The sequence below is a fragment of the Crocuta crocuta genome, unplaced genomic scaffold (genome assembly GCF_008692635.1).
Source record: "Crocuta crocuta isolate KB4526 unplaced genomic scaffold, BGI_CrCroc_1.0 scaffold168, whole genome shotgun sequence".
NCBI lineage: Eukaryota > Metazoa > Chordata > Mammalia > Carnivora > Hyaenidae > Crocuta > Crocuta crocuta.
The window spans coordinates 3,178,074-3,195,007 of NW_027532591.1; the positions used below are offsets into that span (position 1 = coordinate 3,178,074).

At 35.7% G+C, this 16,934-nt stretch overlaps 1 protein-coding gene across 4 annotated transcripts in view; it reads right to left on the bottom strand.

Moving 5' to 3' along the window:
• FAF1 (Fas associated factor 1) overlaps positions 1–16,934 on the bottom strand; it is a 449,320-nt gene that overhangs the window by 251,478 nt on the left and 180,908 nt on the right. For all 4 annotated transcript variants that reach the window (XM_077779702.1, XM_077779703.1, XM_077779704.1 and 1 more), the window contains one exon: positions 10,271–10,362. In XM_077779702.1, the coding sequence (XP_077635828.1) occupies positions 10,271–10,362 (92 nt within the window). The remainder of the gene's footprint in view (positions 1–10,270; positions 10,363–16,934) is intronic.

Genomic DNA, 16,934 nt, shown 5'->3' on the forward strand with positions numbered 1-16,934 from the left:
AGAGATCACTAAATAGTTAAAGCTGACAGAGGGCAAAGAAAAGTTTATGAACTTATTTTTATTATGTCTGGTTATAAGTTGAGATTTATCTATAATTTTTTCTTATATTATCTTTTTCTGGTTTTATTATCAAGATTCTATGAGCATTATAAAATAAGATAGGCAGCAATCCCTCTGGGAAGAGTCTACCTAAGACTGGAATACCCTGTTCCATGAAGATTTGGTAAGATTCTGTTATGGAAATCCTCTGGAGTGGCATGTGAACTTTTTGACTACTAATTCAGTTTCTTTAATGGTTATCATTTCTCCCCAGGTTATCTATTTCCTCTTATGCTCATTTTAGTACTTTAGATTTTATATGAAATTCTCCATTTCATCTAAATTTCAGATATTACTGGCATAAAGTTATACATTTTATTATTACTTACATATATTTGTTTTAAAATTTATTAATTTCTTATTTGTTTAGTATTAACTTATTTAATAGTTACCTTATTAAGAAAACTTTTCTGAATCTGTAGTTAAGTTCCTTTTTTCATTTCTGATATTTTTATTTGTGCTTTTCTCTTATTTTTTCCTGGCTGACTTTCCAAGCAGAGTTAATATGCTATTGATTACCTCTATCAATACTTCTTTTTAATCTTTCTCTCCTTCTATGTTCTTTTGACTTACTCTGTTATTTCCCTGTTGTTGTTTTTAATTTTTTTTAAATGTTTTTATTTTTTTTATTTCTGAGAGAGAGAGAGACAGTGTGAGCAGGGGAGGGTCAGAGAGAGAGGAGACAGAATCTGAAGCAGGATCCAGGCTCTGAGCTAGCTGTCAGCACAGAGCCCAATGCGGGGCTCGAACCCACAAACTGTGAGATCATGACCTGAGTGGAAGTTGGATGCTTAACCGACTGAGCCACTCAGGCACCCCTATTTCTCTATTTTTTTAAGTTGAATATACAATTCCACTGTCTTCTTTTCTGTTGTTTTTTTTTTTTTAATGTTTTATTTCTGAGAGAGAGAGAGAGAGAGAGAATGAGGTAGCGTGAGCAGGGGAGGGTCAGAGAGAGACGGAGAAACAGAATCCAAAGACAGGCTCCAGGCTCTGAGCTGGCTGTCAGCACAGAGCCTGATGCAGGGCTCAAACCCACAAACCGTGAGATCATGACTTGAGCCGAAGTCGGATGCTTAACTGACTGAGCGACCCAGGCGCCCCAATTCAATTGTTTTCTATTTTTCTTGTCTTTTAATTAGTGGACTTAAGATTACATATTTTCCTCTAAGTACCACTTTGGCTGTATGCTAAGTTTTAGTATCTAGCACTCTCATTTATGTTCATTTCTAAATATCTAACGGTTCCTACTATGATTTCATTTTAACCTATAATTTTGAAATAAATTATTTGTAGCATCCAAAAGTATGGAAGATCTCAGAGATATCTTTTATTATAACTTCACTTCTAATTGTATTCCATGATGGCCAAGGAATGAGGTCGGTATGATAGTGATTTTTTGATACTAGCTTTGTGTTGTAGTACATGGCCAATTTTCATTAAGTATTTCCCTTGTGTTTAATTCAGCTATTCAAATCCTCTACAGCTGGGAGGATACATTGTTTAATTCATTAGTTTTTGAAAGATATTTGTATATGATTGTGGTTAATCTATTTCTCCTGTTGATTTTGTCAATTTTGCTGATTTGTGCACACAAGTTCACAACTATTATACCTTTTTGGTAAATTGGCCCTCAGTGCTAATTGTCTTAAATTCAATATAATGTGATATTAATAATGTTATACATTCTCTTAATTAATATTTGGCTAGAATATCATTTTCTGTCCCTTTATTTTCCCTTTTCTATGCCATTTCTTCAAAACATTTTTCTCTGATAAAGAACATACAGTGGACTATTTTTAAAAATGCTATTAAGAGAGCTTTTTATCTTTAATAGTAGAGTTTAATATTTTACGAAGATTTCAATATACTTGATATTTTTTGCCACTATATTTTCTTTTTCTTCTGTCTACTCTCCTTGTTTGCTATGCTTCTTTTTTCATATTATTATTTGCTGATCACTAAATTTTCCCATTCTCTTTTTCTTCTATAAGTATTTAGGTTATTCTTCTTTAACATTATCCCATTTAGTTATAATATTTATATCTAGGTGCATGTTTTTTCTAATACAGACTAATACTTTTAATGAATAGGATATAAGCTTCTTGAAAACAGAACTTATTTTTATTCACTGTGTAATCAATAAATCTTGGATAAACTAAAATCTTTCTTATAATAATATGAAACCTGTATAATTAACAGGTTTCTTCCCTTTTGCTAATTTTACTATCACTTATAGTACAGTCTGAAGTTTTGCCAATGGGGTATTACTTTGTCTTTCTATTAATTAGTGAAATCTGATTTATTAAAAAGGGGTTTTAAATGATTTTCAACTGTTATAGAGGTTTTGATTAAAGAGTTTGCTCTTAAATTTTCAGAAAACTTGGTATTCTATTTTCTAAAAAATATAATTTACATTCAAATATAATTCTAAATGTAACTATAGACCCATATATAATTTTCTGCTCTTAATGTTTTATGTTTTCAGAAATTGTAAAGACAAAAAAGAATCAATTACCAGACACCCCCTAGTGGCAGTAAAATCAAGAAAAAATTCTTACAGGATATGGTTTAAAATGTATTGTTCTCTGTATGTACAGTTCTCAGGGCACCTGGGTGGCTCAGTTGGTTGAGCATCCGACTTCGGTTCAGGTCATGATCTCGCCATATTTGAGTTTGAGCCCCACGTCGGGCTCTGTGCTGACCACACAGAGCTTGGAGCCCACTTCAAGTTCTGGGCCTTCCTCTCCCTCTGTCTCTTCCCCACTCATGGTCTGTCTGTCTGTCTCTCTCAATATCTCTCTCAAAAATAAATAAACATTAAAAAAAATTTATAGCTACAGTTCTCATCAACCCTTGAGAATAAAGTGGTCTGTAAGTACATAATTTAAGAGCACCTTATTTTGTATCTACATTTTAATAAATGATTAAGGATACACTGGGGAAAAAAAGTGAATCACACATTGAAATTTCATGAATATTCCTGAGAAGAATTACAATGAGTAAAATAATGTAATGCCCTTCAAAGAGTATATAACAAATTACAAGAAAAAAAATCTCAATCTAAACAACAGCCTCCAAAATAAAAGGCATCTTTATTTTTTTAATGTTTATTTATTTATTTTGTGAGAGAGACAGCGCAAGCATGAGTGGTGGAGGGAGTAGGGGAGAGGAAAAAGCAGGCCCCAAATTCAGCGAGCCTGATGCAGGGCTCAGTCTCATGACTATGAGATCATGACCTGAGCCAAACCCCAGAATTGGATGCTTAACTGACTGAGGCATCCAGGAGCCCCAAGAGAAGGCACCTTTAAAGTCTTGTACATTTCTGTCAAGAATCCGAAAGCTTTTTTAGATGGAGAGTCAGAGACTTGAGTCATAAGTATTTACTACTGACCTTGAACAATCCAAAACTCTTCTAAATACCTCAATTTCTTCATTTATAAAATAGATGCATCAAAATCACACTGCATCCTACCAGGGTTATTTTAAGAATCAAGTAACAGTGTAATCAAAAGGATTACTAATGGTATTTATCAGCATAAATAAATCATTTTAATTATTTGTGCTTTGTAATTTATGCATTTACATATAATGTACCACTCCTAATTGAATTTTTACAACCATGCTGACAACTAAAAACAATGCTTCCCATTTTATGAATGAAAAATCTAGGGCCACAGCTAAACTGGGAGAGAAATCTAGGATTTTTCTAATTATACCTTAGTGTCCTTTGTCTGAAGAGATAAGATTATAATCATAATACTTTCCTGACTTGGTTACAATAAACTTTGTCTAAGAGTGACACTATAATATCATTGTTGCCTAGTTCGATTATAGAAGACTGATACTTTATAAAGAAGGAACCTAATGTTTGCCATTTCACTGGAACTTCAATGGTAAAATCTAGCAGCAGGACCTCATCATAGTTCTCCAGTGCAATTAACAAGCAGGTTATTATCTAACTCTTCTCCATCTTCCAATATACATTGACTCATCTCAGAGAAAATAAAATAACACCAATTAAACAACAAATGAACCACCTATAGACAAAATAAACTATTTTTTTTTCCAAAATTCCTAAATTTGAAATGAAGAAAGAAATGGGGGCATTATATATATATATTTTTTCCTCCTATTAACAACAACCAATTCCATAGCTCTTCTATTCACTTGCCAACTCTCAAATAACATTAAGAATCAGAATTACCCCTTATTTTATCCTGTTTACATTATGAATTGGGTAATAAATAACAGATTTTATCTACCAGATTAAAGAACATGACATGTTACATAACTCAATAGGATATTTGTTTTTAGATTCTACTATATAGTTACAATGTGGAAAACTTATATTTTTAGTGTTTTATTTATTTTTTGAGAGAGAGAAAAAGCACAAGCAGGGGAGAAGCAGAGAGAGAGGGAGGCAAAAGATACAAAGCAGAATCCATGTTGACAGCAGTGAGCCCAGTGTGGGGCTTGAATTCATCAACAGTGAGATCTTCACCCAAGTTGAAATTGGACACTCAACCAACTGAGCCACCCAGGTGTCCCTGAAAACTTATTTTTATTTGGCAAAACCAAAAACTGAAAATCACAAGTGAAAAATAATTATAACCATTAGCTTTTAAGTTTGAGTGAACATTTTTAATAGTCTCCCATGAAATCAAAATTCAGATATACATCATCAAAAAAAGAGCAAATAATCTGTTGTTTTACTGAAAGATATATCAGATTAACACACTAAAAAAAATACTTTGCATTTTGGTTAGACTTAATGAAATGTGCACTGATATGATTTTTCATTATGAGAAGCCTCTACATGTCCTTTCCCCCCCAGATACTTTGTGCTTCTATATCTTCTGTTTGGATTTGAATTCTTCTGTCTTACTGTTCCAACAAAAGAAACAGCATCATTATAACTTGGGAAAAACCCATAAAGCCAAGTTGGAAGATGGCATCAGAGGAGGAGAACCTGAGGCTTGCCTTGTCCCAGGAATACAACTAGATAATTATTAAATCATCCTACATGCCCTAGAAATCCACCTGAAGACTGGCAGAACAAACTCCACGATGAAAGGCACAGAAGAGGCCAATCAAAGAAGGTAGGACGTGTGGAGACATGGTTAGGGAGAAAACCAGATTTGTGGCTGCCGGGGTGGGAATGATCCCTGGTCTCGGAGAAAAGAGGAGCACATGGGGAAAACAAATTCCCATAGCAATTGGCTAGGAAAGCAAAAAGCGCCAAATTTCCTGAGTTCCTGCAATGAGCACAACCATGAGATCAAGACCTGAGCTAAGACTGAGTTACATGCTTTACTGACTGGGCAACCAGGCAACCGAAGCCTGAAGTTTTAAGTCAGTCAGCTTGGCAGAATAGAGGCCAAAGGGCATTGCGCTGCTCTTGGAGAGAAGGCAGGCAAATAACCCAGGGACACATAGAATGGAAACAGTGATCTGAAGACCACCTAGGGCACACAGTGGGCAAGCTAGTTGCTCATTTCAGAGTGCATACCATAGACACAGCACTCACAGAGACCACTACAGGAACAAAGGAACGGACCAGCACCATTTCACTCACTTCCCCTCAGCATGAGCAGGGCCATGGACCACCTGTAGGGATCAGCACAGCACAGACACTCACTAACTTGCTTACACCAAACTCTACCCCCATTCTCCAAAAGAACCATCTTTCCCAGTCATGCCTGTATCAGAGTTCAGTGTGGCAGCCTCTTGCTCCAGAAGATCAGCCCAAACCTGTGCTCACACCGTATCTCCAAACACAGGAGTTTTATGGAGCTTCAGTTCCACTGTGGTGGCAATAGGTCTCATTTCATATACACATCAGAGCACACCTAGTTAAAAGGTGCGACATTCAGAAAAAGGGTCAAACACTGCCTACAACAGGCAAAGAAAGCCTCTACAGACAACTGATCTAGAGATAAAGCAGCCAGAATGAAACAAGAGAGGACACATAAAACATACTGTAGACATTCCTGGAAGCACCAGACACTGGGGAACAGGGTCCAATACACAGCAGGGCACTATAGGATCTCTAATGGAGAATGCTATTATACTCAAGAACAGGATACATAGCTGACATTCCTACCACAGAAACAGGCATAGAAATTAAGACAAAATGAGAAGATGGAAAAATTTATCCAAAATGAAAGAATAGGATAAGGCCATAACCAGAGATCTAGATGGAACAGATATAAGTAACATGCCTGATAGAGAATTTAAAGTAATGATCATGAGAATACTCACTGGACTTGAGAAAAGAGTAGAAGGCATGAATGAGACCCTTACACAGAGATAAGGAATAACAGCAGAGATAAAGAGCTCAATAAATGAAGTAAAAAACATACTTCATGGAATGAACAGCAGGCTAGAAGCAGAGGAATGAATTAATGACCTAGAAGACAAGAGTAATGGGAAGTAATCAAGCTGAACAAAGGAGAGAAAAAAGAATTATTCGAAATGAAAAAGATGTAAGGAATTCAGTGACTCCATCAAACATAGTAACATTCATATTTTAGGAGTCCCAGAAGTAAAGAAGGGTAGGGGGTAAGAGAACTTATTTGAAGAAATAATAGCTGAAAACTTCCCAAATCTGAGGAAAGAAACAGATATTCAGAGCCAGGATAGGCACAAAGAACCATCATTAAAATCAACAAAAGCAGATTTACAACAACACATATTATAATTAAAATGCCAAATATAAATAAAGAAAAAAAATTTAAAGCAGCAAGATAAAGAAGACAGTAACTCATATGGGAAAACTAAAAAGGCTGCCAGGAAATACATCAGCTGATACTTTGTAAACCAGAAAGGAATGGTATATAAGTTCAAAGTGCTGAATGGGAAAAATGTCCAGCCAAGGAGACTCTATCCAGGAAGACTATCATTCAAAATAAAATGAAAGATAAAGAGTCTCCTAGATAAACAAAAACTAAAGAAGTTCATGACCACTAAACCAGCCTTGCAAGAAATATTAAAAAAGACTCTTTGAGTGGAGAGGCAAAAGTGATATTATAAAGGTAGGAAACACAAAAACAGTAAAAACAAAATATCTTTAACAACCAGTCAAGGAAGTCACAATATAAAAGGATGTAATATATGACACCATATTTCTCAAACCTCGGAGAAGAATAAAGAATTGGTTCAAACTCAAAAGGCCATCAACTTAATATAGACTGCTATATGCAGAAGATGTTATATACAAACCTAATGATAACCACAAATCAAAAACTACTAATACATATGCAAAGAATAAAGAGAAAGAAATACAGATATATCACTAAAGAAAACCAGTGAAGCATGAAAGAAAGACAGGAAAAAATCAAGAGAAAATCTTCAGAAACAAACACAAAACACGTAATAAAATGACAATACACAGACAGACAAAATACTCCAACCTAAAGACACCAGCACATTGAAAGTGAGGTAATGAAGAAATATTTATCATGCATATGGCTGTCAAAATAAAGCCATATTAGTAATATTTTTATCAAATGAAATAAACTTTAAAACAAAGACTATAACAAGAGACAAAGGAAGAGACTATGTAATAATAAAGGAGACAATCCAAGAAGATATAACAATTATAAATTTTATTTACCCATAACGGAGAGACCCAAATACCTAAAATAGTTACTAACAAACATAAAGGACTAAACGAGGAAAATATAATACTAGGAAGGGACTTTCACTCCACCTACATCAACGGACAGATAATCTAAACAGAGTATCAACAAAGAAAGAATGGCTTTGAATGACACATTTGACCAGAGAGATTTAACAGATAAATTCAGAACATTTTATCCTGAAACAGCAGAATATATATTCTTCTCAAGCATCCATGGAACATTCTCTTGAAAAGATCCACAAAGCAGGTCTCAAATTTAAAAAGATCAAAGTCATATCATCCATGTTTTCTGACCAGAACACTATGAAACTAGAAACCAACCACAAGAAAAAAGTCTGGAAAGCACAGAAATACATAGAGTTTACATAATATGTTACTAAACAATGAATGGGTCAACAAAGAAATAAAAGAAGAAATTAAAAAGTACATAGAAACAAATGAAAATGAAAATACAATGGTTCAAAACATTTGGGATGCAGCAAAAATGGTTCTAACAGGGAAGTTTATAGCAATACAGGCTTACCTCAAGAAAAATGTCAAATAAACAACTTAACCTTACACCTAAAGAAGCTACAAAAAGAGCAAACAAAACCTAAAACCAACCAAAGAAAGGAAATAATAAAGATTAGAGAAGAAATAAATGATAAAAAACTTAAAAAACAATAGAACACATCAATGAAACCATGACTGGTTCTTCGAAAAAAATTCAATGAAACTGATAAACCTACAGCCAGATTCATCAAGAAAAAAAAAGAAAGGACCCAAATAAAATCACAAATGAAAAAGGAGAAGTAACAACAAATACCACAGGAACACAAACAATTATAAGAGAATATTATGAAAGACTATATGCCGACAAATTGGACCAACCAGAAGAAAGAGATATGTTTCTAGAAACAAAACCTACACAAACTGAAACTGAAGAAGTAGAAAATTTGAACAGACCAATTTCCAGCAAAGAAATTGAAACAGTAATCAAAAAAATCCTCCCAACAAACAAAAGTCCAGGACCCGGTGGCTTCATAGGTGAAGTCCACCAAACATTTAAAGAAGACTTATTACCTTTTCTCAAACTATTCCAAAAAATAGAAAAGGAAGGAATATTTCCAAATATTGAACTGGTGTCTGACGTGGGGACAGTTTTAGAGGAATGAGCCCCAAACCCATGGGATCTCATGCTGTCTTTAGGTAGATAATATCAGAATTAAATTAAAATTGTAGAACTGGTACTGAAGAATTGCCTGGTGTGGGGGGAAAGAACCCTACACATTTCATAGCCAGAAGTGTTCAGTAAGTTGTGTAGTAGACAAAAAGACTAATTTTTCTTACATAATACATAATAATAATAGTATTTCATAGCTATGAGGGAAAAAGGTTGACAATATTCATAGTTTAGGCACACAGGTCTCTACCACACAAAATCACAAAGTTGTATTAAAAAAGAAATGCATATAAAAACTGTGAAAATCTAAAAACAAATGTAGTTCTGGATTGATACTGTATTCACAAAAATTATTACTCTATTACTAGCATAATCATTTACTTTAGATAAGTTTGCTTTATCTAGCAACAACAATGTAATATATATTTTAATATTAAAATAATTTAATCATTCTATAAATGTCCTGAGTTTCACCATGAATAAAAAAAGAATAGATTCTTCATTCCAAATAGAGAGAAAATCTTAACAAAATGTACAGCTTTTCAAGCCATATTCTGCAGTACCTAATGAAGTTCCCTCAAAAGTATGCCTTCTTTAGCCATGGGAGAAGCTAGAGTTCCATTTACTCAGTCTCTTCCTTCCAATATTAGTCCTTCCCCTTCAAACAGAGCTGCATTGTTTTGTTTTTTTTTAATTTTAGAGGGAGAAGGAGTGAGTTGGGGAGGGGAAGAAGGAGAAATCTTAATGAGGTTCAGTGCTCAGCACAGAGCCTGACATGGGGATCAATCTCAGGACCCTGATATCATGACCTCAGCCGAAGTGAGTCAGACGTTTCACCAAGTAAGCCACCCAGCCACTCCAGAGCAGTACCATTTTTGACTATTTTTTCCATAATGGAGTTTTGTTAAGCATTTTCTTTGGGGGCGCCTGGGTGGCTTAGTCAGTTAAGCGTCCGACTTTCGCTTAGGTCATGATCTCGCGGTTCGTGGGTTCGAGCCCCGCGTCAGGCTCTGTGCTGACTGCCAGCTCAGAGCCTGGAGCCTGTTTCAGAGTCTGTGTCTCCCTCTCTCTCTGACCCTCCCCTGCTCATGCTGTGTCTCTCTCTCTCTCTCTCTCCTAGAAATAAATAAAACATTTAAAAACAAAACAAAACAAAACATTTTCTTTGGAAAAAAAATTCCACCACTAAAATCAAACAAACTATACAAATGAAATACTTTGAAATTTTATATAGTTAATATTTGTTGGTAAGTTAAAGCTTCAACAAGATTATGATTTGATTTCATTTTGATATTATATACAGCCTAAAGCAATGTAACAATCAGCTATTCATTTCAGATTCCCAGGAAAAGTAAATACCTTACCCAGCATGACTAGATGATGAAGGTGGTGGCAAGTCTGGTGTAAGGACATAAAGACTGTTGTTTTTTGGCAAATGTAGCGATTTTAAGACCGTCTGAAAAAGAAAAATTAAAAAACAAAAAAAAATGACTGTTGGTTGTACATTATTCACTTGTTCCCTAAAGTTCTTGAAAATTTTTTAATATTATAGTTTACCTTTTCATCTTTTGATAATTTCCTAAAGAGGATAATGCAAAACCAATGAATCCAAATAATCAATTTGTTTCTCCCATATATATCATAAGTGAGCATTTAAGTATAAACATTAAAGATAAAATACAAATTCTTTGGCTCATGATGAGATACAAATAGATAAGAACACAATTCAGAGTCATTAATTTCTTCATTAAAGAAGTAATCCCTGAAACTAATATATACTTCCTCCAGTATCATTATAGCAAAAATAAGCATACTATAGGTTTTCAGAGATCATAAAACCTAGAAAAGATCATAGGCAAGTACCTCAAACCCAAGGACTTTATAGATAAGGAGCTTCAGCCTGAGAAGTAAACTGACTTGGATAAGGGCTCTAGTAAGTGTTACTGGGTAACTTAACTCTTTTTTTTCTTTTTTTACAAATAGTTTATTGTCAAGTTGGTTTCCATATAACACCCAGTGCTCATCCCCACAAGTGCCCTCCTCCATGGGCCCATCTCACCTCTCCCCACCCCCTCCCACACCCATCAGTCCTCAGTTTGTTCTCAGCATTCAAGAGTCTCTCATGGTTTGCCTCTCTCCCTCTCCCCCACTATTTCCACCCTTCTTCTCCCCCAAGGTCCTCTGTTAAGTTCCTCCTAATCCTCCTATACGTGCAAACATATGGTATTTGTCCTTGTCTGTCTGACTTATTTCGCTCATCATAACACTGGGTAACTTAACTTGTACTCCAGAGAATTTTTTTGTTAAAATATTCCATCTAGGATGAATAAACTACTCTTGTGACACATCTGAACTCCATCTTGAAAACCATACAAAATTTCAGTAAAATTTTTGTCATAAAAATCCTACATACCCTTTTGCACTCCTAATTTGACAGTAAAAACTTACTAACATACTTAGAACTTTTTTTGACAGCAAAACATATTAAGAAACACATTTTATAACTTTACGTTGTAACCCAGGGCATACATATTTATTCAACAGATATTTATTGAACTACTTACTCTGTGACAGGACAATTCTGAACACTGAGGGTATAGTGATGAACAGAATAGTCTAAATCCCCTGATCATATAGAATTTTACAGTTTAGTAGAAACAAATAAAGTTAGTAACCTATATAGCTGAATGTTAAAAATTGATAATTCTTTGGACTAAACATATATCTGGGAAGGGAGGGTGAAGAATATGGGGATGAGGAGTTATGTAATTTTACACTGGGTGATCAGGGTGGTTCTCACTTGGAGAATATGCCTTTTGAGCAAAGACTTAAAGGGGTGAGGAAATAAACCATGAGAATATGCAGCAAAAGAATATTTCAGGTAATGAAAACAGCCAGCACAAAGTGCTTAATCAACAACAAGGAGTCCAATGTAACTGAAGTCAAATGAGCACTGGTAGAGATAGGTCAGAGAAAGAACAGTGGTGGTAAGGATAGGAAATATGTGGAGGTATTTAGACTATGTAAGGGCTTTGACTTTTACTCTGAATGAAATGGGGAAACTACTGGACTGACAGAATTAGATTCACATTAAAATGAATGGTTTAAAAAATAAAGAAATCATTTTGTTAGCTGTGTCAAAAACAGTTGGGAAGAATTGCTAGAGGAGGAAAGAAGCACAGAGGAGACTAATGGAATACACTAAGATAAGGTTGATAATGGCTTATGCCAGGTTGATAGTAGAAGTGATGCAAAATAGCTGGATTCTGTATATATATTCTGAAGATAGGGCCAAAGGGATTTCCTGACATATTGGATATAGCCTCTGACAGAAAGGAGTCAGTAATGATCCTAAAGATTTTAGATTCAGTAAATGGAAGGATGAAGTTTCTATCAATTCAAATACAAAAGACTGAAATGAGGACTTCCACTTTGGGCAGGTAAGTTTGAAATGTGTAACAAGTATTTAAGAGGAGAAGACAAGCAGGTGGATATATCAATATGGAATTCAGGGAACAGGTCTGGAGTGGAAATGTAAATTAAAGATATAAAACTGTACATACAGATGCACTTAAAAGTCATTACACTGGATAAGATCACCACTGAAACTAGTCACGCGGTCACTTCACTGGTGACTTGGACAGAAGCACTATCTATTCTTTGCTTAGACTGGGCTGAGGAGAAATGGGGATAAGTAAATTAGAGATAAGAAATATAAACAACTCTTTGGGGAAAGTTTTGTTATAAGGGGGACTAGAGGAATGCAGTGACTATTAGAAGGAGAAGCAAGATCAAGAGAAAAATAGAAGACATAACATTATGTTTGTGGTTATACTCTACTAGAGGTAATGGTCTACTAGAGAAAAATACCGATGACGCAGGAAACACAGGGAAGAATTAGAGTGAAGTCCTTGAACAGGCCAGAGGGGATAAAGAATGTAATCCAAAGCAAATATGTAGGTTTGGTCTTCAATAGGAGATTTAACAAGCCGTCTAGAAGAAAAGGAGAGTACTTGTGTAAAACACAGGTAAGTATACAGACACCAAGCTGGGAATTTGTAGGAATTTTCTTGTATTGCCTTTAATTGTCAGTGAAACAAAACAGGAAGGAAAATCATCAGTTGAGAGTGAGAATAAGGGAGAGGGGCTTTAAAAGTCTGAGGAGAGGACAGTACAAGACAACCATTTAGGAGTGCAGACAAACCAGGTAAATATACTGTGACTGCCTAGCAACATTAAGGGACTCTCTAAAGACCATGGTCTTGAATTTAAAGATAAACCAATACCATGATTTTGTTTGTCTGCAGCCACTTTTAGCTGGAAGACAGAGAATGGATGGAGATGGATTTATCAAAAATAAGGATTTTTGTCATGCAGGATCCTTAAAGTAAGAGTTGGGATTATATGCAAGAAAGTGATTATAACGAACAACCATGGGCACTCTACTTTAAGGAAGGATGAAGAAACATGAAAGAGGTAATCGTCTTGAAAAGATGGTAGAAACAATGGATTAGAGGCCTAAGTAGTGTTGAAGGACTGCTGGAGTTAGGATACCAAAAGAAATGAGCTAGAAAAATGAGTAATGGCAAGCAGAAAACTGAAGCCTCAAATTGAGATTTGGGACTTATAATAATTAAATGATAGGAGCATGGGAGACATGGCTGATACAGGTTGGAGGAAAAAAGATCTCTGTAAGAAAGAAATTCAAGAAATTAAGAGGCCAAGATCTTGGAAGAACCCCTTACAAAAATATTTAAATTATTAAGAATTAGGACAGAGAAGGGAGAATTCACAGGAACATGAGGTCTGAGGAGTCCAGGAGCTATAGGGAGAGCAGCAGTTCCTCTGCTAGGAGGTCATTTGGTAGAGGCTGCACAGGTTCCCCAAAGGGAAAGGTCCCAGCAGACCCTGGAGAACAGCCACATTCATTGGTATTGGAACAAAGATGCCAGGGTGTGATGAAACCTGGCGCTGGCTGTGTGTTGTGTTTTGTCATAATTCCTGAACCTCTGCTGCTGCGCAATCGCACAAACTTTTTCTGGAGGAAGCAGGCACCTGGCCACAATCTCTGAACTTCTACAACAGGACGGCTGCATGAATGTTCCCAAGGGACAAGCTACAACCTGGCCATTGTCCAGTGAGACCCTCCCTCATAGGGTCAGAGCGGGGTCCAAGCCACAGGTTTCTCAGAAGTGAGGGATTTGGAAAACACAGCCCCACATGAGATATAATTCAGGACAGAGCTGCCACCTGGCAGGCTGATGGTTTAAATGCAGACACTGTAGAAGCAGGGAGTGGATGGAAGCCAGAGACAAAGGAGGGGTGCTTGAATGCTGGTCAGTGAGAGCACAGAGTTCCAGAGCCAAGGACTGGGAAGCTGAGTGATGCCATTTTCACCTCTCCTACACATTTGCATAGATGCATGCCTGCCACACAAATCCACCCCAGTAAGCTTAGCAGCGCCAACGAGTGGAGAACAGAACCCTTACACTAAGCTCCAACCAACTGCGCCAACCAAGCTCAGGCCCTAAGACTCCACCACAAGTCTATCTGTTTGCTTAGTGTAAGGACTTACAAAGTGCTTCAGAGTTAGACTTCTAGGGGAAACTGGATAGAAGTTCATTCAGATTTTTTTTCTCCCTTTTTTGTTTTTTTCCCCCTCCCTTTTCTTCTTCTTTTTCCTTATTTTTGGATACAGAATAAAGTTTATTTTTATTTTCCATTTTTTAACAATTTCTGACTATTTTTGGTAGATTTTTTGTTCTATTTTATTTCTTCATTTCATTTTATTCTATTTTGTTGTATACATTTAAAAATTTTTTTTAATGTTTTGTTACTTTTTTTCTTTTCTTTCCCTTTTTTATTTATCAGCTTCTTTCAACAACCAAACCAAAGCACACCTAGGATTTAGCTCCCTTTATTTGATTTTTTGTGTTGGTTTTAATTTTTAAACTTTTATTTTTTTATTTTACCAATTCACCTCAAAAGAAAGACCAGAAGAAAGGACAGTCAGAGACTTAATCAACACAGATATAAGCAAGATATCTGAACCAGAATTTAGAATCATGATAATAAGAATACTAGCTGGGGTTGAAAAAAGCATAGAATCCCCTTCTACAGAGATAAAAGAAGTAAAATCTAGTCAGGAAAAAATTAGAAATGTTGTAACTGACATGCAATTTCAAATGAATGCCACAGGGGCAAGGATGAAGGAATAAGAGCAGCAAATCATGATATAGAAGACAAAATTATAGAGAATAATGAAGCAGGGAAAAAGAGTCTGATAAAAGACTTAGAGAACTCAGTGATCCATTAAAAAAAGAATAACATCTAAATCAAAGGAGTCCCAAAAGATGGAGAGAGAAAAAAGGGGTAGAAGGTTTATATGAACAAATCATAGCAGAAAACTTTCCTAAACTGGGGAAAGAAACAGACATCAAAATCCAATAAGTACAGAGAACTCCTATTAGATTCAACAAAAAACAACCATCAACAAGGAATATCATAGTCAAATGCACACACAAGGGAAGAATTATGACACCAGCAAGGGGAAAAAAAAAGTCCTTAACCTATAAGGGATATGTGACAAATCAGGTTCACAGCAGACCTATCCACAGAAACTTGGCAGGCCAGAAAGAAGTGGCAGGATATATTCAAAGTGCTGAACCAAAAAAAAATGCAGCCAAGATTCCTTATCCAGCAAGGCTGCCTTTCAAAATAAAAGGAGATAAAGTTTCCCAGACAAACAAAAACTAAAGGAGTTTGTCACCACTAAACCTGCAAGAAATTTTAAGGGGGACTCTCTGAGGAGAGAAAATATGAAAAAAAAAATACAAAAACAAAACCAAAAAAAGACCAAAAGCAACAGAGACTAGAAAGGACCAGAGAACATCACCAGAAACTTCAACTCTACAGGTAACACAATGGCAATAAATTCCTATCTTTCAGTACTCACTCTAAATGTTACTTGGCTAAACACTCCAATCAAAAAGACACAGGGTATCAGAATGGATAAGAAAATAAGATCCATCTATATGTTGTTTACAAAAGACCTATTTTAGATCTAAAGACACCTTCACGTTGAAAGTAAGGGGATGGAGAACCATCTATCAATGCTAGTGGTTGCCAAAAGAAAGCCAGACTAGCCATACTTATATCAGACAATGTAGATTTTAAAATAAAGAATGTAGGGGTGCCTAGGTAGTTCAGTCGGTTAAGCGTCTGACTTCAGCTCAGGTCATGATCTCACAGCTTGTGGGTTTAAGCCCCACATTGGACTCTGTGCTGACAGCTCAGGGCCTGGATCTGCTTCAGATTCTTTGTCTCCCTCTCTCTGTAGCCCTCCCTGACTCGCATTCTCTCTCTCTCTCTCTAAAATAAACGTTAAAAAATATTTTAAAGAATGTAACAAGAGATGAAGAAAGGCCCTATATCATAATTAAGGGGTCTATCCACCAAGATCTAACAATTATAAACATTTATGCTCCCAACATGGCACACCCAAATATATAAACCAATTAATCAAACACATAAAGAAACGCATTGATGATAATGTCTTTATAATAGGGGAATTCAACACCCCACTAACAGCAATGGACAGATCATCTAAGCAGAAAATCAACAAGGAAACAATGCCTTCCAATGACACACTGGACCAAATGGACTTAACAGATATATTCAGAACATTTCATCCTAAAGCAGTGGAATACACATTCTTCTCCAGTGCACATGGAACGTTTTCCAGAATAGATCATATACTGGTACACAAATCAACCCTCAACAAGCACAAAAAGATCAAGATCATACCATGCATATTTTCAGACCACAATGCTATGAAACTCGAAATCAACCACAAGAAAAAATTTGGAAAAACAAAGAATACTTGTAGATTAAAGAACATTCTATTAAAGAATGAATGAATTAGCCAAGAAGTTAAAGGGGAAATTAAAATGTACATAGAAGCAAATGAGAATGATAACACAACAGCCCAAAACCTCTGGGATGCAGCAAAGGTGGTGACAACAGGGG